We start from the raw sequence: 16,694 nt of genomic DNA, 5'->3' as shown, positions 1-16,694 counted from the left end.
TGTAATAATTATGTTCACTTCTGATTTTGATACCTAGATATCCATTAAATTATTGTGATTAAATGCTTATGTAGAAAGTATCACTCCTGTTGAGAATTAAGCCAGTTTCAAGCTCTTCTTTATAGTTTTGAAAAATAGTAAAAACATCACATCTTTACTAGTGTAGGTAAAATTTACCCAATCATCCAGTCCTTCATTCATTCATAAATTAATAAACATTTAAAACTATGCTCTAGACCCACTGTGAGTGACTGTGGAAACAAAAATTAAATACCCCTCTCTTCCAATTACTTAGACTCCAGTGGGGGAGAAAACATGCAGACAATAGCTACACCCTGTCTATTGGCTATATTAAGGCAGTCTGTCATGACAATGGCAAAAATACAGAGCACAGGAAACATGCATGGTTTCACAAAGCACATAGTATTTTAATGAAACCTAAGTGACTAACAGTGGCCAGAGAAATAATATTTCAGGCTAAAGCAATAGCTATTTGGGAGTGGAAAGCAGCCTTGCATGTGGTAGATAGAACACATAGTTTTGTGTGTTTCAAGCATAAGGTGTAAGGTAAAGGGATACTATCTGATGAGACAGGAAGAAGACAAAGATTGCAGAAGGCCTATGCATTGTGCCAAAGATTTTGAACTTGTTTGTAAATGATGGGAAATCTTTAAAGGGTTTAATATGAAGGAATAACACAGACAGATTTGCATGTTAAAATGTCCACTCCGATAGGAGTTGAGAAGATGGATCTGAGAATGAGAGTCGGAAGGGAGAAGGCAGGCCAGTGAAGAGACTATCACCATGTTCGGATGATGAGGATCTAAACCAAAGTGGTAACAGGGGGATTAAGAAGTGAGGCATGAAAGAAAATGAGGTCTTGTTGATGGATTTAATATATGGGAAGATAAACTGGGATACTCTCCAGTAGCTACACAAAAGTGATTTAAATACTAAAGAATTAAACTCACGAACACGAAGTCCAGAGGTAAGCAGTTCCAGGGCTGCTGAGTACAGTGGCTTAATAACATAATCAAGAATCCAGTTGCTTTCCATTTTGTGCTCTATACTGCAAAGATGTGACTTGCGTCCCATGCTTGCTCCCTCATGGAAGCTGCTATAGCCTCAGTCATCACATCCTTGCCTAACCACAATAAAGACCTGAACAGTAGTTTCTCCTGGCATGTCTCTTTTTATTAGGGAAAAAAAATCTTTCCAAGGAGGCTGCACCCCGCCTCACAGTTACCTTTTTGTCCATGCCTAAATCAGTCGCTTGCAAGGAGAGTGGAATAACCAGTTGGCTTGGACTAACCAACTTTCAACTCCATGGTGCATAGAAAGGTCTATGAAGAACTCCAAATCCAATACCTGAACAAATTGTGGTTCTGTTAGTAAGGAAGAATGGAGATCTTGACTCTCAGGAAGTAAGTGAACAGAATCTGTTCAAATTCAACTTTCTGGTTGAGGTGAAAGGACCAATGCTGTTCTGTTCATTGGGATAGCATCTATCAGAGGAGGAGCAGATGAGTGGGAAGATATGATGAGATTTGGAACATATGGAATTTGAGGTGCCTACAGGACATTTGGGGAATGTTTGCTAGGCAGCTGAGTAGAGGGTCTATGAGTCATGAGCAGAGAGCTAGTTGAAGTCGTAGGCATGAATGAAATTCTTAGTGGAAGTGTGAGGAATGAGAAGACAGGGTTATGGAAAAATTCTTGGGGAACACCAGCTTTTAAGAGGAGAGCACAGAAAGAAAAATCACGAAAAGATATTGGAAGAGTAAAGCAAAATAATTAAAAATATTTTCTCAAGAGTTCCAGAGGAAAAAGGGGTTACAGTGACAGTTTCGTCAGGCTTTGCTATGTGCTCTGTCACCATTCCTCCAAACTATCATACAGCAAGTATAATGAAGTAGCTTGAAGTAAGAGTGAACAGGAAGAATTGGTGGGTTGCATGGACAGGATTTTTTTTTTTTTTTGAGACAGAGTCTCGCACTTTTGCCCAGGCTGGAGTGCAGTGGCGCGATCTCGGCTCACTGCAAGTTCCTCCTGCAAGCTCCTCCTCCGGGGTTCAAGCAATTCTCCTGTCTCAGCCTCCCAAATAGGTGGGACTACAGGCATCTGCCACTACGCCCAGCTAATTTTCTGTACTTTTAGTAGGGACAGGGTTTCGCCATGTTAGCCAGGATGGTCTCGATCCCCTGACCTCGTGATCCGCCCGCCTCGGCCTCCCAAAGTGCTGGGATTACCGTAAGCCACTGCGCCTGGCCTGGACAGGATGTTTTTGATTTTGTTTAAAGCATTTTAGACAGGCCTCTCGAATTTTTATGTATACAGAGACAGAAAATCTATACTCTGCTCCCAGGGCAGTGGACATCTGCTATTTTAGCTCTCACTGGACACAGAATGCTGTCCGAGGAAGGTCGAAGAAGGGGTCTCTGGGGTGTGGAATCACGATAGCATGATTGGTGTTTCGGGCAGCAGCCTAAAATCTTTATCTGAAAAAAAATAGATATATTTAGGTACTGCCTAATGGCTGCAGAGCACAATGTCACTGGCTGTAAAATTCTAATGGATGGCTTCTGATTTCTTCCCTCCTTTCAAATAAAGCTCATGGTCCTTTTTGCTCAGAGGGTTCTTGGGTTTTGATGTGATTTCAGTGTCACGTTCCTCCTGACAGCAACAGGGTCCAGAGGGTGACAAGTGCCATTAACACCATTTTACAGGGGAGAACCTGGAGAAGCCTGGGAGTGAGTCACATAGGGTCACAACACGGGCAGCTCAGGGCCCAGAGACCACGTTCTCCCACCCATCCCCACGTGGATGTGACCTAGAGAGAAGCAGCCCATGTGTGTAGAAACACACAGCTTTCCAAGAGCTTCCTCATTCATCTCCTTATTTCATTTAATGCTTTGCTGCCATCTTGCTTTAGCATTTCATTTCCTATCCTGAATTTATCCCAACAATTTCTTCAAAGATTCAGAACGTTGATTACAAATTTCCTAATGATGCATTTGCTGTCTAGAAGTCAAAGTAAGTAATGATAGCATCATTTCTTCTCTGTTGAAAACCTTTTTAAGAAAACATAATATAATTTTTCCAGATGAAATTAAACTTCTCCTGGAACAAAATGATAGTCAATGTTCCACTCAGGCAATGTCACTTGGAAAAGTAAATGAATCCATTTGGATTTCAAACTTCTGAGTCATGTGGGATGCCCTGACCTTTCTGCTTTGAAGTCTCAAGTCACTTCCTATTATTTCCATGACAGTTCAGAAGATTTATAGTTAGAACTTCTTAGTTTTCCTTTCCTCATATTTTAATTTCTCTCACTTCAGGTAAGTTGTAATCATTTATTTTCAGTCACACAGCCACGGCATTTAAGCTTGATGTACAATCAGAGAGATGCAAATTAAAATCATCATAAGACACCATCTCAAATGTTTCAGATAGGCAAAAGGTGATGAATCTGGTAACATCAAGAATTAGCAAGTACGTGCACCAGCAGGGACTCACACATTACCCAGGGGAAAGGATGCTGGTACCAGCACTTGGAAAGCAACTTGGCACAACTTAGTCAAGCTCAAGTTGTACATATCCTATGACCCAGCATTTCCACTGCCCGGTGTCTCCTCTAGAAAAACTCTAACAGATGGGCATAAATAAACACATGCAAAAATGTTCAGTGCAGCACTATTGGCAATAGTGAAAACCTAGAAGGAAAATAACTCTTCCTCCATAAGCTGAATGAATAAACTGTGCTTTAATATTCAGTGGTGGGGATAAACAGGCTTCTTCTACAAATAGCCATGTGCATAAAATCCCAAACACATATTTTTTGGGGAAAAAGTTGCAATAGAAGAGTGTGATATAATTTATGTAAAGATTATTGGCCAGGCACTGTAGCTCACGCTTGTAATCCCAGCACCTTGGGAGGCCAAGGCAAACGGATCACTTGAGGCCAGGACTTCGAGACCAGCCTGGACAACATGGTAAAACCTTGTCTCTACTGAAAATACAAAAAAATTAGCCAGTCATGGTGGCGGGGGCCTATAATCCCAGTTACTCGGGAGGCTGAGGCAGGAGAATCACTTGAACCCAAGAGGCGGAAGTTGCAGTGAGCTGAGATTACGCCATTGCACTCCAGCTTAGGCAACAAGAGCAAAACTGTGACTCAAAAAAATAAATAAATAAAAAGATTGTCCACACACAGAAACATACTCTGATACACAGAACATAAGCAGCAAAAGCATCAACAGGAATGATGAATACCAACTTCAGGATGCTGGTCATCTCCGTGAGGGATGAGAGGAGACAGAGCATTTTAGCTTTACTTATATTACGTTTTCAAAACTGAAAGAGAGATTGCAAAATAAAAATGGGAAATGTCAGTATTGTTTTCATCTTTCTGGTGAGTACTTATATTTTCTGTTTTGCTCTCTGTTTGAAATGTTTCATAGTTAGACATTTTAAAATTGAAAGCTACCTTTTTGGCAAAAGAGTTCAACACTAAAGGGAAAGCAAAGATTGAATTGGACAGAAAATGTTTGGAGCAGGACTTAGCAAAGTATTTCTGTAAAAGGCCAGAAAGTAAATATTTTACACTGTGGGCATTATATTATCATGTCTCCACCACTCACTCTGCCCTTATAGCACCAAAGCAGCCATAGACTAAACGAGTGGCTGTGGCTGTGTTCCAATACAACTTTATTTACAAAACAGATCTCAGGTTAGGTTTGGCCTGTGGGCCATAGTTTGCCTTAGTTTATAGAAGCTGGAGGTAAGTGGTTACAGCAACCAAGCAATCTTTGGCTGCGGGGATGATCCTGGGGCCAAGAAACATCGACCTCTGTCTCTAAAGGTTTAAAATTGAAGAGCCAGACCACCACCCTCCCAGCCTAAGAATTCAAGTCATCGATGAAGTGCCTTTAGTAGTTGAGGCTGTGGCAGTACTAAGCCTCAGAAAAATGACCTCTGAAGTGTAATCTTGTTGGGAGTTTTGTTAGGGAGATTTTTGTTAGGTTCTGCGATGGTTTTCACTTGGCTCATGGAAACAAGTTTATCCCAGATGTGTCTATCAGTATTCAGCTCTTCAGTCCTGGGGACTTCCCTTCAACTTTCCAAGAATGCCATAAAATTCTCAGGTTGCAGAAAAAGTTTCAGCCCCACCCCATTCACCATTCCTGCACAGCCCAGGGCTACCTTGATTTGACTTCTAAAACTCAAGAAGGCCACTCTGGGAGTGAGTCCATCAGCTTCGCTGTACCCTTAGCCATTGGTCACTTGCATTTGCCTGTCAGGAAGGATGACTCAGCACTACTGTATTCTTTCCTAGAAATCAGGAAGCTTTATTGGTCAAGCTCCTATTGTAGAACCCCTCTTCAGGTCTTGCCACTTTTAGGAATGGCTGATAGAAGGGGCCTGTGATTGATTCTTTAGCTGCCTAAATACTAGCTTGCTTTGGCCTGTGCAGTCCTTATTCTGGTATCTACAGAGGCCAGGCCCGAGGGCGTTCACTTAAGAGGAAAGCACTTCCACTACCTCTCTTTGCACAACCAACTTTGGCCAACTCAGTCTGCTTAGACCATCAGCATTTATAGTCCTGGCACCCCTTGCAAATTGAGAACATCGTCAGGCCAGAAAGATGGTTAATAAAACCAACAGGATTTATTTATGAGTTTCTTCTGATACAAGCCAAATACAAGATGTGAGAATAAAATGAAGTATCCTCGTGCTGTCGTTACTGGCAAGGGTGGCAGCATTCCTGAGAGGTTAATTGTGTGCCAACCATTTTTTTGAGTAGCAAAGTGGTTCAGGACAGAGCAGGACTTTCTATAAAGTGCTAAATTCAGGTCCTGGCGAGGCTACTGACATGCTTGCACAGGGATGGTTAGCGAACTGACAGAGGCGAGCACGTTCTCTCCCCTGGTGAACCCTGCACAGCCAAGGGCCAGCAGTGTAGGTGCTGTTAGCAGTTGCTGGCTCAACTGCCTTAATGCTCTGAAGTAGGAGGATACAGCCTCACAATCGCTCTGGGTCACCATGGCCAAACACCTCTAGCCTACTCACCTGTCTGACAGTGAGATGCCAGATCCTTGGCCATCTTACCATTGCTATGTGCGAAGGAGAAAAGAAACGAGATGTAGGAAAGGAAAGAGAGAAGAGACTGACTTGGCCCAGTCATCGAGATTTCCTCAACCTCTTTTCCTCCTTCCTGAAAATCGAAGGTTTGCATTTTTGCTTAGCTTCCCATGAGACACGACTTCCAAGGATGATGGCCAGATGTTTTGAAAACATGTTAATGAGTTCAAAGAATGCCCATCACCACATCTAATACTATTGGCTCTAACCGTTTTTGCCTCAAATTGATCTGATTTAGCTCCGTTAGTTCTGTCTTAGCTCTGTTGTCTCTGATAAGATCTAGGATCTGTTGAAGGAAAGCGTGCATTTTTGAGCCTATCAACCATACATGTGAAGCTGTTACTGGAACTAGGAATTGAGGACCAGACTGACTCTGTCACTCTTTCCTGGCTGGGACTTGCAAATTCTTGGTTATGTTTACTCAGAATGTTAATAATTTCGGAAATTATTAAAATGGAACCAAAATACTTTCTTTTTAAGAGGCTATTGAGATCACAAATCATTCCACAAATATAATAAGCTATGTAAGCTGAGCAAGTCCAACACTCGACACTTGGCCTGAGCCAGCTGGAAGCGTGGCCGCTTTCATATGACATTTCATGTGTGGAACTAAGGAGGCATGAGAAAAACCCTTTAAAAATGAGGCACTAAAATTTTAATAATTGTGCTGGACAAAATGTTTTCGAAAAAAAAAAATTCCTTTTTTTCTCCTTTCTGCTTTCAATTTTTTAATTTTACTCCCTTTGCCCAGTGTCATCGACAGGACCAAACCCCTTTGCTTTTGCCCATATCATCGCCCTGAGAATCCTATTCAGATTTTAGGGGACCTACTTAGTTGTGACTTCCTAGGCTCCTCCTGCTCTTTCTCCAGGTAGAACCAATGCTTTTTCCTTTTGCCTTCACTATCTTTTGTGGCCATTGGATCCCATCAGAATCACGTGAGGCAATTTTTAGAAATACAGATCTGAAACCCACCCCAACACGACTGACTCAGAATGCTTTGGGGCCTGTACCAAAAGATCTCATGTACTCCATAAATATATACACCTACTCCGTACCCACACAAATTAAAAACTAAAACAAATTTAATTAAAACTTAAAAAAAAAAAATAATGCTTCTTGAACCCAGAAATGTACACCGTAAAGTAAGGTGATTCAGATGTCATTGGTCACAGGATCACTACCACGAGGACCCAGGCCATTGTTCCTATACACCTTCGTCACCCAGTCATTTGTACTCCTTTCTCTAGCTTCTTAATTACAGGCTTGTTGAAGGCAATGACCCGTATAGTATCCATATTTCATTCAACACTTTTTTTTTTTTTTTTTTTTGAGACGGAGTTTCACTCTTGTTGCTCAGGCTGGAGTGCAATGGCACAATCTCGGCTCACCGCAACCTCTGCCTCCTGGGTTCAAGTGATTCTCCTGCCTCAGCCTCCTGAGTAGCTAGGACTACAGGTGTGTGCCACCACGCCCAGCTAATTTTTTGTATTTTTAGTAGAGATGAGGTTTCACCATTTTGGCCAGGCTGGTCTCAAATCCTGACTTCACTGGATCCACCCACCTTGGCCTCCCAAAGTGCTGGAATTACAGGCATGAGCCACCGCGCCTGGCCTTAACACATTTATTGAGTGCCTAGTGTATACCAGGCACTGTTTTGAGAGCAGGAGACATGGCAATGAACAAAACAGGCAGAACTTCTCTCTTGGACCTTACATTCCCAGGAGAAAAGTCAGACAATAAAAACAAGTGAGATTATGAAATACTTTATCTCGTTCCCTGGAGGAAGATAAAGCAGGGAAGGAGGAGATGGTGAAGTCCAGGATGGTGGTGAAGGTAACACTGAGCCTTTGCTACACAGGTGGTAACTGAGCAAAGAGTTGAAGACTGTGAGGAAGAAGGCCAAGTAGACATTTGGGAGAAAGACAAGGTAAGGCTCTAGAGCACAAGAATGGCAAGCTCATTCTAGAAACAGATAGGCTGTTTCCAGTACGGCTGGAGCAGAGTGAGCAAGTGGGAGAGAGGATGGAGGAGGCTGGTGAGATGCCGGGGAAAGGGGAGATCTTGTAAAGGCTCGGCCGACCCTTTGAGAACTTTGCCCTAGCCTGGCACAGTGGCCTGTAATCCCAGCACTTTGGGAGGCTGAGGCGGGCGGATCACTTGAGGTCAGGAGTTCGAGACCAGCCTGGCCAACATAGCGAAACCCTGTCTCTACTAAAAATACAAAAATTAGCCAGGTCTGGTGGCACGCACCTGTAATCCCATCTACTTGGGAGGCTGAGGCAGGAGAATTGCTTGAACTCGGGAGGCAGAGGTTGCAGTGAGCCTATCACAGTGCTTACTCCAGAATAAATGCTCCATGAATACTTGATGAATAAAGGAATCATCTCCGAGGTAGCATGCAAAGGCGTCTTGTGGTTTAGACAGACTAAGACTCAGAGAAATAATTTTAGCGTAGATATTTTAATGTGAATATTTTTAACAAAGAGGCAGCTATATTCACCCAGAGCTCAGATTCTGGAGCCGGGATGCCTGGATTCAAACATTTCACATACTGGCTGTAGAATCTTGGCAGCCTGTCAATGCCTTAGTGTCCTCATCCATAAAATGCAGAAAATAATAGTACCTACTTCATAGAACTCTGATCATTAAATACATTTATACATCAAAGGAAACTGTGTTTGATGTGCTTTGAGAACCAATAAATATTCGCTATTACCATTAGCATGGATATATGTAAGACGTAAAATATTCAAACATTTAACATACTTAATATCCAATTTTAGTCATTTCTATATACTCATGATTGATAAAAATAACATTATAACTGATATATACTATATTACTGTATGATACATATGATATATGTATAAAATTGTTACATGTCCATTTTAGGGTATGCATGTTAAAAGAATGGGAATTCATGGAGTCCTAGAGATGGTAAAACAGAGGAAATGAGTAAACGTAAAGAGGATGATGATGTTGGTAACAGCTACATTGGTGGCTACAGCTGTAAAAAGAGATCGGAGTCCTCTATATTGCTGGGTATTAGTGTTCCTTGGGGCTACTAATAAAAATACAAAAATTTAAAATGTGAATTACACTTTGAAGTCTGTCTTTCACTTTAGTCAGACTTTGGCTTACCCCCTGCAAGCCACGTTTTAGATAGCGTAAGAATAATTTCTCTCCGATTCCCATTCCTATTGAATTTGTGTCATAGTCTCCTAATACAAACTTCGCATTGTCACCAGACAGTTTTAATACAACTAGGGAAATTTCTTAATTCACACCTGGGAATTGGTTTCTACTAGGAGACTCTAATTTATGACTCATTTGAATGATTTGAATATCTGTGTGCAGATCTTAAATGCTAATGTTATTATTCACATGTAATAATACAGATGCAACTAGTAATTTTCCTAGCCTTTGTCCAGTTCTATCTTTAATATTCATTTTTAAAGAAACTTGTGAATGACACCCATCTTCTCTCTGTTTTGTACTTACTGATTTTTGTAATCATATCCATGTCTGCTGGTTAACTCTGATGGCTCTGGAGGTAGATGCCTGGCTGGCTTCAAATCCTGGGCATTGTTGAGTGGTTGTGTGACCTCAGGTAAATGACTCAACTTCTGCGGGCCCGGCCCCAGCCTCAGTTTCCTTCACTGTAAAGTAGGGGTCATAACACCACCTCCAACTGAAGGCTATTTTTAAGATGAATGAGAGATACATGTAAATGAGATGTACACTTAGGCCAGCACTTGGCGCATGGTGAAACACAGTAAATGTTGAGTATTAACTATTATTGGTACTTCTGCAAACTGGCTTGAGTTCTCTCTTCCCAGCATTTGCTTTGTAATTCTGTAACTGTTCAGCATGTGTATGTCTCCCAACTGCATTTACTGCATAAGTTACTGGCCATTTTGTCTGCCTCCTTGCCTTCCAGGCATTATTTGGGGTGGAGTCCTAACTGTCTACACTTGTACCATTGAATCCCTTTTCACCTCCGGCTGCCCCTGGGCAGCCATCAGTCAGCCACGCCCCACCTGACTGACACTGCTAGTAAAACCGTACAGCATTAAAAAGACTTCGTGGCTCAGGCCTACAATCCCTGGGCTTTGGGAGACCGAGGCAGAGGAGCACTTGAGGCCAGGAGTTCCAGACCAGCCTGAGCAACATGGTGAGATCCCATCTCTACAAAAGAAATAAAAAGAAATTAGATGGGCGTGGTGGTGCAAGCCTGTAGTTCTAGCCACACAGGAGGCTGAGGCAGGAGGATCCCAGAGTTTGAGGCTGCAGCAAGCTACGTGCCCCTGCACTCCAGCCTGGGCAACAGAGCTAGACCATGTCTACAATTTAAAAAAAAAAAAAAAAAGATCGAGCCCGTACTCTACGACCTTCACAGCCAGCCCCTCTCTTTTCTCGTTGCAGGATGTTCTGGAAGCTTTCCCTGTCCTTGTTCCTGGTGGCCGTGCTGGTGAAGGTGGCGGAAGCCCGGAAGAACCGGCCGGCGGGCGCCATCCCCTCGCCTTACAAGGACGGCAGCAGCAACAACTCAGAGAGATGGCAGCACCAGATCAAGGAGGTGCTGGCCTCCAGCCAGGAGGCCCTGGTGGTCACCGAGCGCAAGTACCTCAAGAGTGACTGGTGCAAGACGCAGCCGCTGCGGCAGACGGTGAGCGAGGAGGGCTGCCGGAGCCGCACCATCCTCAACCGCTTCTGCTACGGCCAGTGCAACTCCTTCTACATCCCGCGGCACGTGAAGAAGGAGGAGGAGTCTTTCCAGTCCTGCGCCTTCTGCAAGCCCCAGCGCGTCACCTCCGTCCTCGTGGAGCTCGAGTGCCCCGGCCTGGACCCACCCTTCCGACTCAAGAAAATCCAGAAGGTGAAGCAGTGCCGCTGCATGTCCGTGAACCTGAGCGACTCGGACAAGCAGTGAGCGCCGGGCCGGACGCAGCTCAGCCCCGCGCGCCCGGCCGCTGGGTGGCGCCGCCGCCACCTCTGTCCCTGCCCTCCGAGCCCACTCTCACGCTGCCTGGTGTCCCCCCTCAGCAGCAAGCACGTCTCTTAGGGCTGACGGTGTCCTTGTCACAAAGGTGGATCGCAAGTGGAGCTTTTGCTGATGTGTTCCTGACCGACCCCGGGCCCCACCTGTGCCCCCCGAAACCAGGTGGTGGATCAGGCCCGAAGGAAAATGCTGGAAAACCACCACCCGCCACCCAGCAGTCAGAGAGGACCTTTCAAGGTGATGCACTGTAAATCCGACATTGATGTTTCCACCATGTGGAAAAGCAAGGATTTCTCTGCCCCGCCCCCGCCCCCTGCACTCCAGCTCGCCCCCTTCCCGCGCGAAGTGAAGGATGCGCCACTTTTCTGAGCTGCCCCTTAGACCTCTCCTGCTGGTCCCTGGACCTCTGGCTGGAAGCGCTCATTCTTGTGACTGGCAGGCTGCCCTCGGCTGCTGCTGTGATGGGGATATGTACAACCTCCATAAATATGTCGGTGCACAGGGGCGTCTCCTAATAAACCTGATACCAAGAAGACGACTTGAGCCACTTGGATCCCGAAGTGGGCTTCCCGGGAAACCTTGAGCACAGCAGGCTGCACAATCCCCCACCCTCAGTCACCACCGCCTCTTCTTCTTCACTGTCCCCACCCCCTATTTGTGGACTAAAGATGAACTCTGGTGTGCATGCTATTATTGCTGCAATTAGAATATTATCACACACAAAGGTCTCTATATTAACGCTGGTTTTATAAGTGACCGTATATTGTAAAGAGCTGTTAAAAAGTATTATAGACCTATTCATGTATTATTTCACATGTTTTGACTCTGGCTTGCAGCACCATTCTGAGTAAGGATGAGAGCAGGCGATGATCTGCCCAGAAGGTGTTTTACTCAGAAAAAAAAATGCCTGGTCAGCAATTCACTGTCATGCACCTATTTTAGATTGGGCAGGGAGATGGGAGGAGTCGTGATTTTTACTTTGAATATTATTTCACTGAAGTTACTAAAACATTGCAGCACAACGTAGAAACTGGCTTGGGATGGATAGGTATAGGGAGGGGCATTCGTCGGGAAATTGATGACCGGAAACTCGAAAGCCCCTGTAATGTGAAATATGCATATGTGGGGTGAAGCAGTATACTATTTTCACTGCCGTGACACTAAGCAAAAACTATTTCCTGTTAAAAGAAAGAGAAAAAGAAAGGGATATTTAAACATATAAGGAGTTGAGTCGCTTTGTGGTATAGAAGGGAATAAGGAATAAAATATACGGAATAGTAATCTAGTTGAACTGTTCTGCACAAAACTTGCTTCCTTTTCAAAGAATAGACTTCAAAAGGGACGAACAAACATCAGGTCACCTTTTGTTTTTATAATGAATTATTGAAGTTTCCATGTTGTAGTCTCTTGATATAAGGAAGTAGACATAACTTATTTTCCAGCAAAATTATACTTCCTCTAGATCCCTTTGCTCAGTTGCCCCAGGAAGGCTTCCCTGTGAGTAATGCTTATGGAATCTGACAAATGTGAATGAGGCTGCCATTGGTGGGAATCAGTAAACTTTGCAAACCTTTCACTGATGATTCCCCAGCAAGTGCTCCTGTGAAGGGCCACTTCCCTAGTATGTGAGAGAGACCTTCTGCAAGCTGCTGTGGGGACTTGGCTTCCTGATACTAGGTAGTGATGGTGGATCTAGAGACATTCACTTGAAGAGCAAGGATTGGGGTGGGGTGGGTTAGTGAATCTATCTCAGGCCACTGCACTGCAAGGTCCATTTCTGTCACTTCTGCAACACCATGAGACCTGAGCAAGAATGTGTTGTTGCAGAGGGCCTCTTGGTTTCATAAATGGGTGTATACAGCCTGAACTCAGGAGGCAGAAATCAAAAGAAATCCTTGAGGGCTGGAACCTGAGGATAGAGAGAAAATGGAGAGAAGGGTGTTCAAGGTCAGGATTGATTTTTGCATTTAGCGGAAAACCTCAAGTCTGACTCGGTGGCAGAACACGCAGCAGAAAAGCTGTGAAGGAAGGAAATTTGCGTGATTGTAATGGAGGCTAGGGGTGGAGTGGGAGGTGAGTGGAGAAGGGTCTCTGACCAGCTGCAGAGCCAACCCCTATCATTTGATTAACACGGAACCCACACAGATAGGGGAGGGATTAAGGTAAGAACTTACAGAACGCAAACACGAGCACACTCTCTTCGAACCCAGTTGTGGGTGTAGCAATGAAAGCAATATGATATGCTGCAGTGTGAAGCTCCTTCTGGGGGTTATCGTATGTACAAAGTTTACCTTATAATGGCTCAAATTGTATTTAATTTTTTTGTTTTGTTTATAAATGAAGAAAAGCTATAAGTATAATGTAATTATTTTATAGGTATACTATTAAATTATAGAACAAATAAAGATAATCTAGGATTATACGTGATCCTGGTGTGATGTGCCATAAAAGTAGAATTTTTAACTTGTTGCAGTGAGCCGTGAAACAGCACTGTGGATTCAGAGTGTTTTTGTTCAACCGCAGTGAGTTCAACCTCTGGCTTATGTCACATGATCCCCTTTGGAGTCTGGAATCTTCTAAGATAATTAGAATCAGGCATCCAAGGAGCAGAAGTGATGGAGGTGGCCCTCAGTCCTGGTCTTTGGGAGCTTCCAAGCCTCTTCCAGATCCCCCACCAGCTGAAGACAGAGTATTCTCACTGTGCTGGCTGAATGAGAAACACTAAACAAGGAAGCCTTGAGAAACTGCAGCAAATGGAAGCCCACCATTAGTCTCCCCGTTAGCACCAGGGACATACTTGTCCTGAGTTTTGTTCATTTTCACATTTACTTCTCATGAGTTCGAACATTTCTTCATATAAATATTTCTTAGTTTACAGCGCCTGCATTTTTCTATGAATTGACTTAATCTGCCATTCAAGAAAACTCAACTATCAATAAAAAATAAAATCCAGGCCAGGTGTGGTGGCCCACTTTGGGAGGCTGAGGCAGGCAGGCGGATCACGAGGTCAGGAGATCGAGACCATCCTGGCGAACACCGTGAAACCCCGTCTCTACTAAAAAATACAAAAAACTAGCCGGGCGAGGTGGCAGGCGTCTGTAGTCCCAGCTACTCGGGAGGCTGAGGCAGGAGAATGGCGTAAACCTGGGAGGCGGAGCTTGCAGTGAGCTGAGATCCGGCCACTGCACTCCAGCCCGGGCTACAGAGCGAGACTCCGTCTCAAAAAAAAAAAAAAAAAAAAAATACAAAAAACAATTAGCCGGGCATGGTGAGGGGTGCCTGTAGTCCCAGCTACTGGGGAGACTGAGGCAGGAGAATGGCCTGAACCCAGGAGGCAGAGCTTGCAGTGAGCCAAGATCGCACCACTGCACTCCAGCCTGGGCAACAGAGTGAGACTCTGTCTCAAAAAATAAATGAATAAATAAATAAAATAAAATAAAATAAAATAAAATAAAATTCAGAATCAAATTGCACATGGTTGATCCACTGTGTAGACTTCAAAGGAATTAAACTCAACTTCCTAGTAAATAGTTCATCTTCGTTTATTAAATGGGACAGAATATTTCACTGTGTGCTAACATATTTCAACTCACTTGTTTTTGAAGTTGGTCAACTGATTTTTAAGTTACAAAGTCAATGAAAATGACTTTTGCTATTGTGTGAACAACTTAGAATGTATATATTCCCAGAAAGCTTATTTAATGAATGACCTGTCACCACTGATTATTAATGTCTGCATGAGTGATAGCAATAAGACCAAGTCATAAATAATGCAATGAAAACTTTTTAAGTGAAAGTAAGTTTATTAAGAAAGTAAAGGAATAAATAATTCCTACTGCATAGGCAGAGCAGCCTAAAATGTCTTATTCATCATGTTATCTTCTGAATTCTCCTTAATCCCCAACCTTGTCACCCCTTCACCCTGCTTCCCACACAGAGCAGATGCCCATTCAACTTATCAAAAACAAAATATGGCAAACCATGCTTATTTTTGTTGTTGTTTTTTGAATCCATTGATGTTACTGACTTCATTAGTATTTAGTCTAGAATAGAAGGCAAAACAAACAAAACCAGGGAAATCACTGCCATACCACTCCTTGAATCCTGAGTTTTCTACCTTGTCTGCCTTCTTTTCTCCACCGTCTACAGCCTCATATGTTTGTTATATGTGTGTGTGCATGTGTATATACACAATATATATATAGTGTATAGTGTATATATTGTGTGAGAAAAAGTAGAGAATGGTGTCTATATAGGGTATAGTGTATATAGTGTATACACTTACACACACACATAACATCTGCAGATTTCAGTGGAGGGAATAGGAAAAAAATATGTCTAATGGATCTTACCCAGAGTCAGGATTTTGATAAGGTTTATTGCCCACTTTCTAAGGTGTATGGAATGTGCGCTTACCAAGTCCTCCAGCATGACTTGCCCCATACTTCTCATCTGGTCCTATTACATGATGCCAATCACATGATGGATCTGTGTAGTGATTTACAGAATGTCCCTTCAGTTTACATTTTGACCAAGAGCGTAATAACTTACATAGTCCGGGGTCAAGGTCATAAACATAAACTGTTCATCCCATTGGAACGCAGACTACCTCTGGTCCTCCCACCTATTGGGATGACAGAAAACACTCTTGCCAGGTAAAGTTCTGGAGGTTGTTTTAATCTGCTTTAGCAAAGAGATCACACTGAGTGCAGTAGGAGTAACTGGGGCTACTGCTGGGACGTCCTGCCATGTTCCATTTGGTTTTCGTAGGAGCCAGCATGGTGAAGTAAATAGAAATATAGCCAGGGATACTACAGTACTAAAGTCTTTGACGGGTTCATAATTTCCCTGATTCCTTCTGGAATTAGCATCATTTTTTATTTACTCTTTTTTTCTAGGCTGGGGAGCAGCTTCAGGGGCTTCCATTAGTCTTTCTCCACTACAATAGCTCTTACCTAAGAACTCAAGAATCAATGTGAGGGTTCTTCAAACTACCAAGAGTGCCCCTTCTAATTACGTATTTGGAAATGAGGGAAAGGATCACTAGGTTAGTCTGTGGACCCGTGGGCCCACTGAGAGCCAGAGCTTGGAGGACTCTAGTAGACCCTATATGACTCTACAGTAGTAGGGAGCCATGGTGGTTCACTGGGCCTCCAGGTATTGGCGTCAGTTCAGACGCAGTATTCAATAATTCTCAAAAGCGCTGAGCGTTCTTCTCTCCCAAACCACATTTACCTGAATAAAGTCATCCTGAGCTCCCTGGTTAAGAAGTAGGGAAATAACAAATGAATAAATTTGCCCTGGTATTGCCGGGTCATAAGGAATCAGCCACTTCTTCAGCCAATGGGTTTCAGGTCTGATCTGGAAACCAAACAAGGGATTGCGATTTTCATTGAGATTCTGCCCTCTGCCTCTGATTTTCCTTTACTGATTTATTTTGACTGTGTAAATTAAGCAATACTTCTTGTTGCCCTCCCCCTACAACGCCCCATCCATCTTGCCTTCAGAAACATCATGTTCTAGTAACCATTTTCAAATTGGGAGTCCA

General features: G+C 43.4%; 1 protein-coding gene across 1 annotated transcript in view; it reads left to right on the top strand.

Moving 5' to 3' along the window:
• GREM2 (gremlin 2, DAN family BMP antagonist) overlaps positions 1 to 14,098 on the top strand; it is a 134,157-nt gene extending 120,059 nt beyond the window's left edge. Inside the window, exon 2 of the mRNA XM_025369510.1 lies at positions 10,570 to 14,098. Within this exon, the coding sequence (XP_025225295.1) occupies positions 10,571 to 11,077 (507 nt within the window). The 5' untranslated portion in view covers position 10,570 and the 3' untranslated portion in view covers positions 11,078 to 14,098. The remainder of the gene's footprint in view (positions 1 to 10,569) is intronic.
• Positions 14,099 to 16,694: the final 2,596 nt, after the last annotated feature.

Source organism: Theropithecus gelada, chromosome 1 (genome assembly GCF_003255815.1).
Source record: "Theropithecus gelada isolate Dixy chromosome 1, Tgel_1.0, whole genome shotgun sequence".
Taxonomy (NCBI): domain Eukaryota; kingdom Metazoa; phylum Chordata; class Mammalia; order Primates; family Cercopithecidae; genus Theropithecus; species Theropithecus gelada.
Note: the sequence above shows the minus strand (reverse complement) of the source record. Positions and strands in the feature narration are given on the sequence as shown.